This window comes from Cyprinus carpio, chromosome B2 (assembly GCF_018340385.1).
Source record: "Cyprinus carpio isolate SPL01 chromosome B2, ASM1834038v1, whole genome shotgun sequence".
NCBI classification, from domain to species: Eukaryota; Metazoa; Chordata; class Actinopteri; order Cypriniformes; family Cyprinidae; genus Cyprinus; species Cyprinus carpio.
In genome coordinates, this window is record NC_056598.1 from 21784867 (window position 1) to 21800690 (window position 15824).

General features: G+C 37.0%; 2 protein-coding genes across 2 annotated transcripts; both read left to right on the top strand.

The window, feature by feature from the left end:
• Positions 1-3686: 3686 nt before the first annotated feature.
• Positions 3687-8134, top strand: myadmb (myeloid associated differentiation marker b). The gene is made up of 2 exons (XM_019080599.2): positions 3687-3819; positions 6854-8134. The coding sequence occupies exon 2, from the start codon at positions 6948-6950 to the stop codon at positions 7827-7829; it is 882 nt and encodes a 293-aa protein (XP_018936144.1). The 5' UTR covers positions 3687-3819; positions 6854-6947; the 3' UTR covers positions 7830-8134.
• A 2203-nt stretch (positions 8135-10337) lies between these two features.
• ftr66 (finTRIM family, member 66) lies at positions 10338-15824 on the top strand. The gene is made up of 6 exons (XM_042718639.1): positions 10338-11887; positions 12588-12685; positions 12947-13166; positions 13262-13412; positions 13543-13602; positions 14906-15824. The coding sequence occupies exons 1-6, from the start codon at positions 11306-11308 to the stop codon at positions 15433-15435; spliced, it is 1641 nt and encodes a 546-aa protein (XP_042574573.1). The 5' UTR covers positions 10338-11305; the 3' UTR covers positions 15436-15824.

Here is a 15824-nt window from a genome sequence, read left to right on the forward strand (position 1 = left end):
CTGCATAAATGTATAGGAATAACATTAATAACTGTTACAAAGTCACATTTTACTGTCTGAGCAAAAGGGTTAATTTTAAGATTATGAATTACCACATTTAGAAAAACATTTTCAAATTTTTATGGAATTTTTTTTTTTTTTTTAAGAAAATCCAAGATGTTTTACAAATTTACTAGTTTATAAATCTGTTCACTCTCCCTGTACTAGAAAAAATGGCATTAATCTCATCTGGAGGCAAATGTAAATGATTTGCAGTAATCAATATTAAATAATAGTTAAAATGATTATTAATACATTACTTTTGATAACTTGCCAGTCAGAAGCAGCCCTTTAAAAAATAATGTCATGAAATGAACTATTGTGTCATCTTTTGATTAATGACAAGTAGTGATTTTTTCTTTTTTTTTTAACAATATTGTACTGATAATTACAATAATAATTATATTGTCTGTCATTCTAACTAAACTATAATCCTGAACAATATATATAGATTTATTTTTATATAACTTATATACATTTTATATACATTGTATTAAATATACAATTTATTTATGAATATGAAAGTGATAGTTGTCATGGAAGCCTAAGTACTATTATCAGCTCATCACTGCTTACAACATCACAGCAAACAAGATTATCAAGTCGAAAGAGATGTCTGAATGGGCAGATTTACTTTCATCTCGCTCAGCAATGCTCTTCCTTCCTCATAAACTCTGATCCTCTCAATACAGCTTCTCTCTCTCTCTCATTTCGGTGTGTGTGGACATGGTAACAGCTTGTGAGGAAGGGAGTGGTTTGAAGCAAGAGGGCAATCGCTGTTTACACTTTTTGCAGCCGTTCTCTCAGTGAGCAGACGTGTGCTCCGAGTCTACATCACTCTAACCACAAACAAACAGCTGGTTTCCATATTAACATGCTCTTACATCCTAGCAACAGAAATAAATACCAAGAGGTAGATATTATTGTATGATAACATAAGGTGCACTTTTGACTAGAGCTCTTTCTGGTGGTATAAAATGTTGGGATTTTTTTTTTTTAAAGAAACATGGAAAAATTGATATACAGTACTTTTTCACTATATCACCATATGAACCACAGTTGTTGGTGAAGTATTTGGTAATGGCAAATTATGTTTCTAAGAACATCTTATATCTTATCTATGATGTAGATAAGAACCCAAATCTCTCTTTGACATGGGTAACAAATGGCTTGCATTAAAGAACAATATATATTTTTTAAATAATGTTAATTCAAGTCAAGTCAAGTCTGCTTTATTCTCAATTCTTCCACATGTACAGTACATACATACAGAGAATCAGAATTGCGTTACTCTCAGACCCCTGGTGCATACAGATAACACTAACAGTAGAGCCTAAAAATCTAGATCAAATATAAAATATAAGATACAACTACACAATAAGGGAATGTAAAAAAGACATATAATAAAAAATAAAAATAAAGTTAAATAAAAGCAGCGCAAGGTACATGGCAGATAGAGTGCAAACCAGTGAACAAACAGTGCAGATAAAAAGATTTTTAGTGCAAAAAAAAGCTTATTCAGTCTGATTAAAGTGACAAAAGGGCTCAAGAGCAGTTATTTTATTTAAACTGACTGATGAGGTGGTAGAATGACCTCAGTTCCATGATGAATGAGGTAGTGAGCAGAGCAATGCTGCACAAAGTGACTGGTGCATGTCATCGTATGTTAGTGGAAGGCGGGGGGGTGGAAGGACCTGGGGATGTGGGATCTGGGGGGGGGGGGGTTCATAGTTCAGTGGTGCCTGGGGGGCAGAAGAGGGATGGGGGGGGGGGCAAGTTCAGGTGCGAGTTCAGCTTCCTGACAGCCTGATGGATGAAGCTGTCCTTCAGGCTGCTGGTCCTGGCCTGACTCCGCAGTCTCCTCCCTGATGGCAGCAGACTGAAGAAGCTGTGTGACGGGTGTGTGGGATCACCTGTGATGCAGAGGCCTTTGCGAGTGAGACGGATTCCGTAAATTTCCTGGAGGGAGGGGAGAGAGACACCAATGATCTTCTCAGCTGCTCTCACTATGCGTTACAGAGTCTTCCGGCAGGACGCGTTGCAGGCGCCATACCACACAGTGATGCAGCTGGTCAGAATGCTCTCGATGGTGCCTCTGTAGAAGGTGTATATGATGGGGGGTGGGGCTCTGGCTCTCCTTAGTTTGCGGAGGAAGTAGAGACGCTGTTGTGATTTCTTGGCCAGTGCTGCAGTGTTGTCGGTCCAGAAGAGGTCCTCTGTGATGTGCACACCCAGGAACTTGGTGCTGCTCACTCTCTCCACAGTCGCACCATTGATCGTCAGAGGAACATGCTGAGTGTGCGCTCTCCTGAAGTCAACAACAATCTCCTTCGTCTTCTCCACGTTCAGAGAGATATTGTTGTCACTGCACCACCCTCACCTCGCTCACTGATATGGAGAGACACAGAGGAGACTGTTGACAAAGGAATTGTTGAAAAAATCATTATTTTTGTTTTCTTCACTTACAAAAAGTGTTCCCTTCACTTCATATAACCCAGATTGCACGTCTGATGGCAGATGGAGTATTCTGACGACGACTTTCATACCTTTTATGGACCTTGACACTGTCATTTACTTGGCAGTCTATGGGACAGTCACAGGCCTCCAGGTTTTCATCCAAAATATCTTAAATTGTGTTCCGAAGACAAACAGAGCTTTTACAGGTTTGGAATGACATGGGGGTAAGTGATTAATGACAAAATTTTCATTTTGGGATGGAGTATCCCTTTAAATGAAAATGTAACACTTATATCCAGTTTGTACTGAACTCACAATAAAATAAATAAATAAATAATATGCTAACATCTCTCTGAAAGTCTCTTTTTAAAAGTTTCTGTCTTCTCCTGACCAGCATCCACTTGAGACACTTGTAGTGCTTGAAGATGTAAAATAACAATAGTTACACAACCAAGAGGCTGCATGGACATGGACCAATTAGAGTTGTTTAACTGACTTAACTTTTTACCAGTATCTATATTTGCACCACTAGTTTTCTTTAAGACATTTTATAGGAGGTAAAAGATACTTTAATCTTATATAGACCTAACTTTCAGGTTTGCATACCCTCACTATAAATATACAACCTTAGGTTTAACCTGTTAGGGTTTGTGAGCTAGTCTTTCCTCTCACAAGCTATTCCCAGTGTTTACTGATATTTCCCGCATGACATTCATTTTCAGCATGCATTACAACGGTAATATATCCAGACACTTTAATGCATGAGAAGATGTGCGATAATTTCAAAGACGACTGTTTAAATTGGTCATTCTATATTTCTTGTTATCTTATAGTCTACTGGGATGGAATGTAAAAGGTAGTGGTGAATTTTAGTTTATTTTTAGTTAATTCTGTTAGCTAAGTTCAGTCAATAAAACAGTAAAAGACACTAAATGGCCTACTGAATATATTCTCTGGGGCTTTTTCTTTGGTGGTGACTGAATTCGGTAACTGTATGAATGAGAAAGTAAATTCACGCTCAGAAATTCTTGTGAGGAGCATTTGCAGTTTATGAGGGCTGAAGAAAGAGCAGGAGAGAGAGAGAGGGAGAGAGAGAGAGAGAGAGAGAGAGAGAGAGAGAGAGAGAGAGAGAGAGAGAGAGAGAGAGAGAGAGAGCGAGAGAGCATATTACCTAATTTTGCATGTAATGGGCGGATTGGGAGGGAGAGTATTCCTCATAAACTTGGGTTAAAGTGTCCTACTGAGTGATGAAAAGTCAGATCCAAAAGCGCGCCTACTTGTTTCAGACTGAGCACGTCGGGAGAAAGATAACAGGACAAGCCGGTAAGAAACAGGCAGAGGATAGTTTACATATTTTCGTCTTTTTGAAAGCAGACGCGTCTCGCATCCAGCACCGTTATATTTACCTTTGAATACTGACACGTGTTCTTCATATAGCCTAACTACAGATTGTTTTAATTGCGTTCTGTATTCTGATAGCGATAAGAATTCTTTGATCTAATTAGTTCTTTCTTTGACTTTGGCATATCCGTAGCGATCAATCTGACAGATAAAATTAAATAAAATGTAAAATATTTCTATTATATTTGCACCCGTCACGTATTGCGCTTGTGTAAAAAAAATATAGGTATTGTGTCTGGAATAATGACGGAGACAGAAATCTAAGCATTTTCTAAGATATTTAGAACGTTTTGTTTCTATATGCGTTCTTTTTTTTATTATTTTAAAGAGAACTTTATAATGTATTATGGGTGCGGCACGTGGAGAGGCACGCCCACTACTGTACACCTGCAGTGTCTGTTAGGATGGTGATCTCATATCGAGCTAAATGTCATTTTCACGTTCTCTTTCAAATTTAGTTGATCAGTTCATTTGATACAAATTGTTTACATTTCTTGCTTCCATTATACATTAAACAAATTATATTTTATGTTTTCCATTTAAGCTCAGTTCAGGCTAGTGTTTCTGTTTCCATTCTGGTCTTTTACATAAGACCAAACTTGGTTTCTGATACACAAAATGAATTTTTCCACCAATAAATGTGTTGGCAGTCAATAAAGGGCACCTTTCTTTATTCTTAGCGCACCAGGTAAAATGAGTTTTTTTTTTTTTGCCTGCACAGAAAAGGAACTGCACCTTACCCATATTAAGGGAGAAAATCAAGTTATGTCTCATGTCTCAGACATCCGTGTGACCTCCTCTTTGACTCTGTCTCCAGCTTTCCAACCTCATGTCATGTCATGTTTTCTCATACATCTGTTTATTTGGGTCTATTTTCAGATTTTTTCCCTTGACATGGGCAACTTCTGTTGTATATTGCATTGAATTCAGCAGCATTTCATCTCATGTTAAATAGCTGTGAGTGGATGACAAAAGCAAGGCGTTTCCTACCATATTCTGTTTCTTTAGTAGCCTGACCAATTCTGAATGAGAATGAAAGAAGTATAAAAAGAGAAAGGCTTTCTGGAATAGATCAGCTAATTGGAAAATCTGACACTAGCAGAGAAAGAGTGTAATAGAGGTAGAGCCGGAAAAAATGGGGTAGCGAGCGATAAATGACTCACAACTATAATATTTACGCCTGTGTTTAATATATGGCTCGTCGTGAGTTGAATGGACATGCTTTTTCAAACCCCTTGGGTGTCTGTCCATATGTGGCTTTGAATTCATCTGCTTGGCGTCTTGCTTCTTTTGCCATTTATTTTATGCTTTTTGTCCCTATTTCCTAACCATGTTCTTTTCCATCTACTTAACTTGAAAATATAAACACGCATGCCTCCATTGTTTACTTGAACCTCTCCAACAAGATGAAGGAGGTATTCCTGGCTGTTACAGAACTGTGTAGGAGGGCTTGGAGAGGGTCTCAATGCTCCAGTTGTTAGCCTGTCTGGCTCCTCCCACAGTGGTGGATGACAGATGGACTGTAGGGTTGAGTAAAGGTCTTGCTTGTGCCGCATTTGTCTAAATAGCTCGAATACATTACAGAGATAATTTCGCTGACTCCCAGTCTGGAATCCTGAAAGACACTCAGAGACGTTTTGTTGTAGAGTACAATTTATTCAGTATGTGACCATTTTGATTTGCATGACTATATGGCTTATTATTCTACAAGTTTCAGTTGGACATTGTGAGGAATTTTAACTACCCATGTGACCAAAATGAAATTATTGTCATCACAGATTAACTTCTGCATATATTACTCTGTAAACAACCTCACTCTGCCTTGATATTAAAGTGTCCAAAAATGACACATCTGTCATCATTTACTCAAACTCTTTTTGTTGCAAACCTGTATGATACATGCACACATGACTTTTATAATCTGAAGCGATTTTAAAACACTAGATGTTGTGATGTAAATGATTATAGAAAAAATGGACATAAACAATCAAGGATCACACACTAGACTTTCAGTTTGTTCTGAGAACAACATACTCACATAGAAACATGTGCCAGGTTGCTATAGGAGATGCTATATATATATATAGAGAGAGAGAGAGAGTAGTTCCTGTAGCTCAAGTGGTAGAGCATTGCGTTAACAATCGCAAGGTTGGGGGTTCAATTCCCCGGGAACACATGATAGGTAAAAATTGATAGCCTGAATGCACTGTAAGTCACTTTGGATAAAAATGTCTGCTAAATGCATAAATTTAATTTTTTAATTTAATTTAATATATATATATAGCTCCACAGTAATGGACATGCCTTTAAGAAATGCACTTATCATACGGACTACATAATTAGTGCTATATATATATATATTTTTTTTAGATAGTTTTATAGTTTTTCAGATAAAATTGGCACAAATTATAAAATATGTTTTGTATCCTCTGCCTTGATGGAATCAAAGTCTGAAGCTAAAAAAGTCTGAAGCATATAGTGCCCTTAATACACTATGTGATTTTTTGCTAAATCTAACAACTCTGCCTGCCCAAAATCTGCAAACTGGCTGTGACTTTTGTCAATTAGTGTCAGCATGTCCAGATTGCAAATCAGGGCAAAAATCTGGGTAAAAGTTGAGTAGTGTATTCCAGGTTTAATTTTTTTTCCTTCGTTTTGTTTTGTTGTCCATACAATGTAAGTCAATGGGGTCCAAAACATCACTGCATAAACACACACACACACACACACACACATACAGATATATGCCAAAATACAACTGTATTCCAAAGAAGAAAGAAACTCATACAGGTTTGTGACAACAAGAGTCTGAATAAGTAGTGACAGAGTTGTCATTTTTTGGGTCAACTATTCCTTCAATCTATGAAAAATGTATGAGATGTTTAATTCATATTATATAAGTGTAAACAATTCTTTCTTACCACTGACTGATTACCTTTTCTTCATTTACTCCTAGACAACCAAGAAGCCCCCAAATAGAAGTGGACCTCTATACCTGTTACTCCCAGCTGACGTTAATTGCTCTGTAAATCTTCTTTTGTGAGCCCATCATGCCGGTGGTGTTGCGTTCCTCGCCTCTCCTGTGGGCCCGTGTGGCTGCCATGGTTTTCGCCTGCATAGCGTTCAGCGTAGCTCTTTATGGAGCGAGTCTAACCCACGGCACCGGTGACTGGTGCGTGTTCTGCTGGAGTTTTAGTTTTGTTGGAACTCTTCTGATAATATTAGTGGAAGTGTTTGGCCTGCAGACTCGCGCCCCGGTCTCATGGAAGAACTTTCCGATCACGTTTGCCTGCTACGCCTCCCTCCTCTGCCTCTCCGCCTCGATCATATTCCCCCTGTACTTCCTAAAGGGCTACGCTGGTCGCAGCAGGATGATCAGCTGCCGCATCGTGTCTACCGTATTTTCTTGCCTCGCCACCATCGCGTACTTAAGTGAGGTGAGTCTGAGTAAGGCTCGTCCAGGAGAAGTAGCCGGCTACATGGCCACGGCACCAGGGCTGCTAAAGGTGTGCGAGACCTTTGTCGCCTGCATCATTTTCGTCTTCATCAGCGAGCCCATATCGTACAACCAGAACGCAGCGACCAAGTGGTGCCTGGCCGTGTACTGCATCTGCTTCATCTTGTCGGCAGCCGTTATTGTGATGTGCGTAGGAGAGTGCATAGGTTGCCTGCCCTTCTCCTTTGCCCGCTTCCTGTCCACATACGCCCTCCTAGCTGTGGGCTTGTATTTGTCTGCCACCATCATCTGGCCCATTTATAAGTTCGACCCTAAGCACGGAGGCCAGAGCCACAGATCCAACAGCTGTGCCTCAGGCATCGGCCTGTGCCGATGGGACAAGCTGCTGGCCATCTCAGTCCTCAGCGGTCTCAACTTCATTCTTTATCTGGCTGATCTCATCTACTCAGCCAGGCTGGTGTTTGTTACTGTTTAAGGGGTTTAGCCGGATTTAAAAAGACAGAATAATACAAGAGGAAGGCAAAAAGAGGGAAGTGGGTTGGAGAGTATAGTGATGTTGAAATGATATGTCATGAACCATATTTACTGTTAGCTATATTTTTGTCATGCCTGTTTAGCAATCATGTGTACAAAAAAGTTAGACTTTGAAAAGTTTACACAAAAGTGTTAAATGTAACAAATGGACAAAATTAATTATATATTAAAAAAAGAAGAATACAATTAAAAACCGTTCAAAAGTTTGGAGTATGTAAGATTTTTTAGGTTTTTGAAAAAACGGTGAAAACACTAATATTGTGAAATATCATTAAAATGCTAAATAGCTGTTTGCTATTTTAATATATTTTTTAAAATGTCATTTATTTCCATGATGGCAAAGCTGAAATTTCAGCAACTATTACTCCAGTCACATGATCCTTCAGAAACCATTCTAATATGCCGATTTGGTGATCAAGAAACATTTCTTATTAAAAATATTTGTTGCCTAATATTTTTGTGGAAACCATGATACATTTTCAGGATTTATTTGAAGTAGAAATCTTTTGATTACACTCCCTGTAAAAGTGTTTACTGTCACTTTCAATCAATGTAACGCATCCTTGCAGAATAAAAGTATTAACTATTAAAAGAAGTATATTAAAAAGGTCAAACTGGCCCCAAACTTTTGAACGGTAGTATATAAAAGAATATAATTACCTTAATTTGCTCAACATAAGTTTGACAAAAATGGCTTCTTTTTTCTGTTTCACATATTATTTTACTTTGTTGCTTTGCATGAAGGATTCTTGTACTAGATACTGTAACTTTGTAAGTATGAGTGAATGTCACAATTTCAATCAACACCAAAACACCCTTCAGTTCATTCAGGAAATCAGCATCATAAAAACTGTTGCACTTAATATGCGTGATGTAATACTTGATATGAATCAGTACATAACACTGCTGTTTGATGCATATATGTCAAACCATTTATATGGTGGACTGAATAGCACAAAATTATTTCTTCAACTCTAACTTCTTTCACATAGGACACGTTGACAATGAAGAGAAATATAAATGTATATTTGGACATATTATGAAACATTGAATATAGGGAACATATTGTTATTCTTATATACACATTGTACTGGATTTATATTTACAGGATATTATTGCTGTATGTGTACACATGGATTTGCCAAGTATATGCAAATGCTATAGATGTTTTTCTTTTCAAATCTCTTTAGAAACTGTTGCAGTTCTCTTGTACACCAGGAGCTTCAGTTACACAAACACCTCACGATAAGAAAGAAAATGAAATGTTGTTTTCTGTGCTGTAAGTCTCTGGGATCTGCATGTGCCAGTCACAGACTGTTACACAGTCCTCGATGCTTGAATGAGAATGTTTTCATTGTGCTATCAAAGAGCGAGAGAGCATTTGTGGCACTGTTTCTCTCTCTGTAAGTCCCTCTGTGCTAAGAGGAGAACAGCACACAGCACAGCGTTGTGTGAATTTGTAATCTAGCTCTGAAAAAGAAACAAGCGTGATATCTGCGCATCTGCACTCTTGCCTCCTTTACTATTATACATGGTGATTAAGACTTACCTACCATTTACTCATTCTTTGTTTAAAGTTACGTCTGTGTGAAAAGATACAGAACATCTGTTGACTCTCTGTCCTTGAACAAATGAATCACATTCTAGAACATACACATACAGTATATGCACTCACTCAGGGAAACATTTAATTGCTCAGAAGTCTTTCAAAGCTCAGGGGACTTGGATGGATTGTTGAATTATACTGAATTTCTAAATCACCTTTCCTAGATGTGTTTTTCCTAAAACTAAATAGATGAAATAGTAATCTAACAACTGCTTATGTACAAAAAGTGTCTCAGTAAAAACATATGGAAGAATTTTGAAAATACAAACAGACACAAACATAGCCAAAGGCCTTGCACATCTCCAAGCAACACACAACAAATGATGTTTCAGGTTCCTAAATGAATCAGGGTATTTGACCGAATCGTTTAACTGAATGATTCAATGACTCACACATAAAGACAGTGGCTGCCAAAACAGCACAACAGTATGTGACAAAAGAAATATGTCAGAATTCACAGTACTTGTAAAAGAGTAGGCAAAACTTTCATGGAGAGAGGATTTATGAATGGTAGAGACATGATGCAAATAGATGCTGGGAGGTCAAGCGACAATGACAATGACAGTTGAATGCAGTATGTCCTGATTACATTAACCACGTTACCGCTGCCTCTTATCCGGCAATGACTTTGCAGGCAAAGTTTGCACACAAAGGCACCTCACGAAACTGAATGCTTCTGAAGCAGCGTAACAGTTTAATGATTTACAACAAAATAGAATGAGCTTTGGTGATAACTATGCGAACATTTAATTACTATAATACTGATGTAGTGCTAGAAATAACATCAAAAGTGCAAAAAGTTGGTCAGAAACAAACATTTACACACAAACTGACCACTAAACGCAACACTCAGATGCCATCTTTATTTTTTGCTAGGAGGATTGTGGGATATCAAAGGCAGCATTGGATACAGCTATGCTGCCTTCAAAAATCAACCAGATGAAGGCCTCTCAAGAAACAGGAAGTGAAGCTAACACTGGATTCAGATGTGCCTTGGTGCCTTCCTACCTTGAAATGTGTCCTCCGAATGCAGCATTTTCCAATTTTCGGATGCAGCCACTATATAGAACATACTCTATTCTCACAAAGTAATTACTTACTCAACAAAGTACCTACTCATAAGAGTCACAGCCAGTCACTTTTTCGTTTGTGAATGAATTAGGTATTTTGAACGAATCACTTCAGTGAATGATTCAATGACTCACTTAAAATGGCACTTGGCACCACCTACTGAGAGTCACTGAAATAAAAATATATAGAACAGGTGTTCTTAAACTTTTTGACTCTAACCTCTTTTTAACCAATGAATTTGCATGACTTTTACAGTCATTCATGATTTGTAAAGATTAGGAATTTTTTAAAGTATATTTTACTTTTGTACCCACTAAAATATTTTATAGCTTGTAAAAAATGTGAATTATGCCCATAGCATTTTAAGATTTTATTCTTTTACATGATTTTTCCAGGTCTAGACATCGCGGTTTTCCAAGACCATAAGAATATTGGCTCTACAAAGAAAAAAGGGTTGTTGAATTAAAGTTTTTAAATTCCTCTTAAGGTGTTCATCCAGTGTGGCAATTTGAGGAACCCTAAATGGTGTTTAAAGTATCTTCATTTTATATAGATATTGCTTATCTTACAGTGCAGCATTTTTATTCAGTGCAACAAACAGGCACATTTACCTATCTGTCATCTAAATAGGAAGAACTGAAGGGTGTGGCCCAGGAACATCCGTGCAAAACTGGGAACTGCTTCTCAGTGACAGAACCATTATCATTTCACACTTTTTTGCTACAACAGAAAACAACTAAATGGAAGGGCTCCTGGATTCAGAAGAGTTTTGCTGTTCTATTTGCCTGGATTTGCTGAAAGATCCAGTGGCCATTCCATGTGGGCACAGTTACTGCATGGAATGCATTAATGATTATTGGAAGAAAAATGATAATTTAGGGGTCTTCAGCTGTCCTCAGTGCACAGAGACGTTTAGCCCTAGGCCTGTTTTGAACAGAAATACCATACTGGGAGATATGGTGGACAAGCTGAAGAAACTGGAACTTCTGGGAAACTCTCACATTTATGACAACTGCATACCAGGTGATATGACCTGTGACTTCTGTACAAGTATCAAACAAAAAGCTGTGAAGAGTTGTTTGGTTTGTTTGGCATCTTACTGTCAAAACCACCTTCAAGCACACTACAAGTCTCCTGCTTTGAAGAAACACAAGCTGATCGAAGCCTCCGTGAACCTGCAGGAGAAGATCTGTCCTCATCATGACAAATATTTGGAGATATATTGTCGAACTGATCAACAATGCATATGTCTTTTGTGTGTGATGGATGACCATAAAGGTCACGATACAGTACCAGCAGATGTGGAAAGCACAAAGAAACAGGTAAATAATAATAATAATAACATCAACAATCATCTTTCCTTGTTTTGCTTTGCATCATTTAAGTGGTTTTATTCAATAAGAACTTTTTCATGGTTCTAAACTTCTTTAGAAGATGCAGTAAATTACAGTATTCTCAAAATCCTTCAGTAGCCGAAGTCATTTTCCAAAGTGCACTCCACCTCAAAATGAACAGCTTCCATTTTACAGAAAAGTTCATGCAACAGAGTGATGAGGAATACAGTTGAGTTTCCAACCAAAAACGATAAAGTACCTGTAAATAAGTGTAACATAATATAACGTTAGAATAATATTACAAAAACAGTTTCCTGCTTCACATTCAAATTTCAACCTGCGTACACAAAAGGTTGTTCAGGAGAGCTGCCTTTTTTTCTGAAATAAGAGATAGAAATCTTTCACCATCAACCAGTCAGAGAGAGGCTTTGTCTGTTCGCTTTGACTGTGTGCTCTGCTACTTTGAATAGTCTGGTAGATATCCTCATATAAGAAGTGTATAAACTCGTTTGTTAGTGACAGGTTATTTCTTATGTAACTCATAAAACTAAACAGTGGAATAGAATATAGGGCTATCCTGAGCAACATGCAGTGTGTCTATTTTGTGACATTAATCACATTATATTAATTCTACACAGAATGATTGTAGTTAAAAAGCATTTCCCTTTTTTATTGTGTTTCTTCACAGAAAGAATTAGGCATGACACGCCAGAAATACAAGCTCAAAATCCATGCTAAAGAGAAGGACCTACTGGAGCTTAAACAGGCTGTAGATGCCCTCAAAGTAAGAAATTTTCGACGATTTGAACTTAACAAAATGAATGAAACAATAAAAACAATAAAAAATAATTAATCTAAAAATTAAGGATCAATTAATTCTTTATTCTGCATTTAAAATATTATTATTGTTATTATTATTATTATTAATTAACAATTGATTAATGATTAATAATTAATAAATTAATGATTAATTAATTAATGATAATTACTAAATACAATATTTTAAAAAGAAAAATACTGAATTTATTTTTTTTTTGCCCTAAAAAGCTCTGCACAGACTGCTATGGAAAATGGTGAACAGATCTTCACTGAGTTAATGCAGTCTATTGAAAGGAGGAGGAGTAAATTCAGAGATCTGATCAGAGATCAAGAGAGAGCTGCGGAGAGTATGTTGCAGACACTGGAGCAAGAAATCACAGAGCTGAAACAAAGAGATCATGAGCTTGAGATGCTTCTGAAGTCTGAAGATCATGTTCATGTTCTTCAGGTAAGCCTTATCCCAGTGCTGACTTTGAAATATATAGCTTAAAAATGCTCAGAATGTGTCATTTGACAAATTGTTGTCTCTCTCTCTCTTTACAGAACTGTCATTCCTTCTCTTCTGGCCTTCCTGACCCACCCTTCACAATAGCTACACTCTCAGATTTTGGCAAGGTGAATGATGCAGTATCTGCTCTAAAGAAGAGGCTTGAAGATGTCTTTAAAGGGGAATGGCTCAGGATCTATCAAGCAGGTGAGGAGAAACACCCTAAGCTGATCTTTCCACCTTAGCAGTTTAGGCGATTTGCAGATTGTTGTGTAGTTCTGCCTTTTTGTTAAATAATTTCCTTGTGATGTACACATGCTTTCCATTTTCTCTCCAGCAAGATCAATGAAGATCCTTCATTGCACAGTGCCCAAAATTAGATCAGAGTTCCTGCACCGTAAGTCAGTCTTCTGCACTAATGCAAAGTGCTATTGATTTCATAATGTTAGATTCTATTTAAACATGGATTTCTTATTAAGCAACACAATGTTGTTCCAATTTACGAAAAGAAGCGATCACACCCATGCTGATATTAAAAGTTTAGGAAATGAGAAGTTAAGAACATTTATTTTCGACTCAGTTACTTCTGTGTTCCAAATGAATCCTTTTTAAATGATTTGGTTGAGTGAATGATTAAGTGACTCACTCATGATGACAGTCACTTATTTAATTTCTAAAAGAATCTGTGAATGTGAATGTTTTGAACATATTGATAAAGACGTTCACTTGAAGTGTAACAATGTAACCTTTAGAAAAAGTCACAAACTAACTGTTATATAATATTACTGTTCAAACGTTTTTAAAAGGAGTCTCTTATGCACATAATGCAGAGTTGCATTTGTTTGATAAAAATACAATAAAACAGAAATATTGTGTAAATAGTATTACTATTTAAGGGAACTGTTGTATTTTAATACCTTTAAAAATTAATTGTTTTTTCCTGGGATGACAAAACAAAATTTTCAGCAGCCATAATTTGAGTCTTCAGTGTCACATGATCCTTCAGAAATTATTCTTATATTCTGAATCTCTTTTTATATTACCAGTGATGAAAACAGTTATGTTGCTTAATTTTTTTATGTAACAATGTGTAAAATATTTTTTGTGTATTTTTTGTATATATCTGTTGTGTGTGAGTGTTTTAGGGGGTTAGTTCACCCAATGAAAAATTAGGCTGCGTTTTACTCCCCTCCGAGGCATCCTAGGTGTATATGACTTTCTTCTTTTAGACGAATCAAGTCAGAATTATATAAAAAGTTGTCTTTGATCTTTCAAGCTCTATCATTGTGGTCAGCGGGTGTTGCATTTTTTTATGGAAGGGCGTTTTTTATTTCACGTCTTTTGGACTGAAGCAATGCAACACCCGCTGACTGCAATGATAGAGCTTGAAAGATCAAAGACAATTTTTAATATAACTCTGACTGGATTAGTCTGAAAGAAAATAGTCATCTACACCTAGGATGCCTCGGGGGTGAGTAAAACACAGCCTAATTTAATTTTTTTGTGAACTAACCCTTTAATTTCTATCCAAAAATAAATCTTACTGACCCCAACGTTTTGAAAGTTAATGTAGATGTTAGTGTTCTTCAAGTTCTCAGCTGATATGTATTTATCTAATCATGGCTCAAGATTAATATGATATGAATATGATAAACCATGAATAAACATCCTTGATCTCTTATACTCTGTCCATTCCTCAGATTCCTGCCCACTGCAACTAAATCCTTTAACAGCCCACAAAGACCTTTGTTTGTCCAAGGGAAACAGAGAAGTGGCCGTTCATAGCCGAGTGCAGTCCCGTCCCGACCACCCGGAGCGCTTTGATTACTGGTGCCAGGTACTGGGCACGGAGGGCCTGACAGGCTGCAGCTACTGGGAGGTGGAATGGAGTGGGATGGGAGTAAACATTGCAGTCGCATACAAAAACATTGCCAGGAAAGGGGAAAGCAGTGAAGCCCACTTCGGTCACAATGACAAATCCTGGAGTTTGTTCTGCTGCAGAAAAGGTTATGCTTTCTGGCACAATGGGATTGTCAGTAAGATCTCAGAGCCTGGCTCGTCAAAGATAGGCATTTATCTGGATCACAGGGCCGGGACACTAGTGTTTTATAGCATTGATGACTCAATGACCCTCCTCCACAGAGTTCACACCACGTTCACACAGCCTCTCTACCCTGGCTTTGAGTTTTCATGCTATGATGCTTCAATCAAGTTGTGTCAGTTGGAGTAAGGGAAAAAGGGTAGGCCAATTTGGCATTGGTAATTAAAGAATGGGAAAAATAATGATAATAAAGATAAAAAATAAAGATATAAGATATAAAATATACAATACAGTAGTAAAGTAATAATAAAGAAATATAGTAATATTTGTACAATTATAGTGGGTTTGCTTCTCCCACTGTTATTCTAGTATCACTGAGATGCAATATTTTGTTAATATTTTGAATTACATTTTATTTTATAGTCTGTGCTTTCATGTTAATTTTAGTTTAAGTTTTAGTAACTTTGTTGTGTGTTTTTATCATTTTTATTCATTTTTTTATGTCTTCATAGTTTTTCTGAATTTTTATTTCAGTTCAAGTTTCAGTACATCAAATTAAACTAATTTAAAATTTGAAA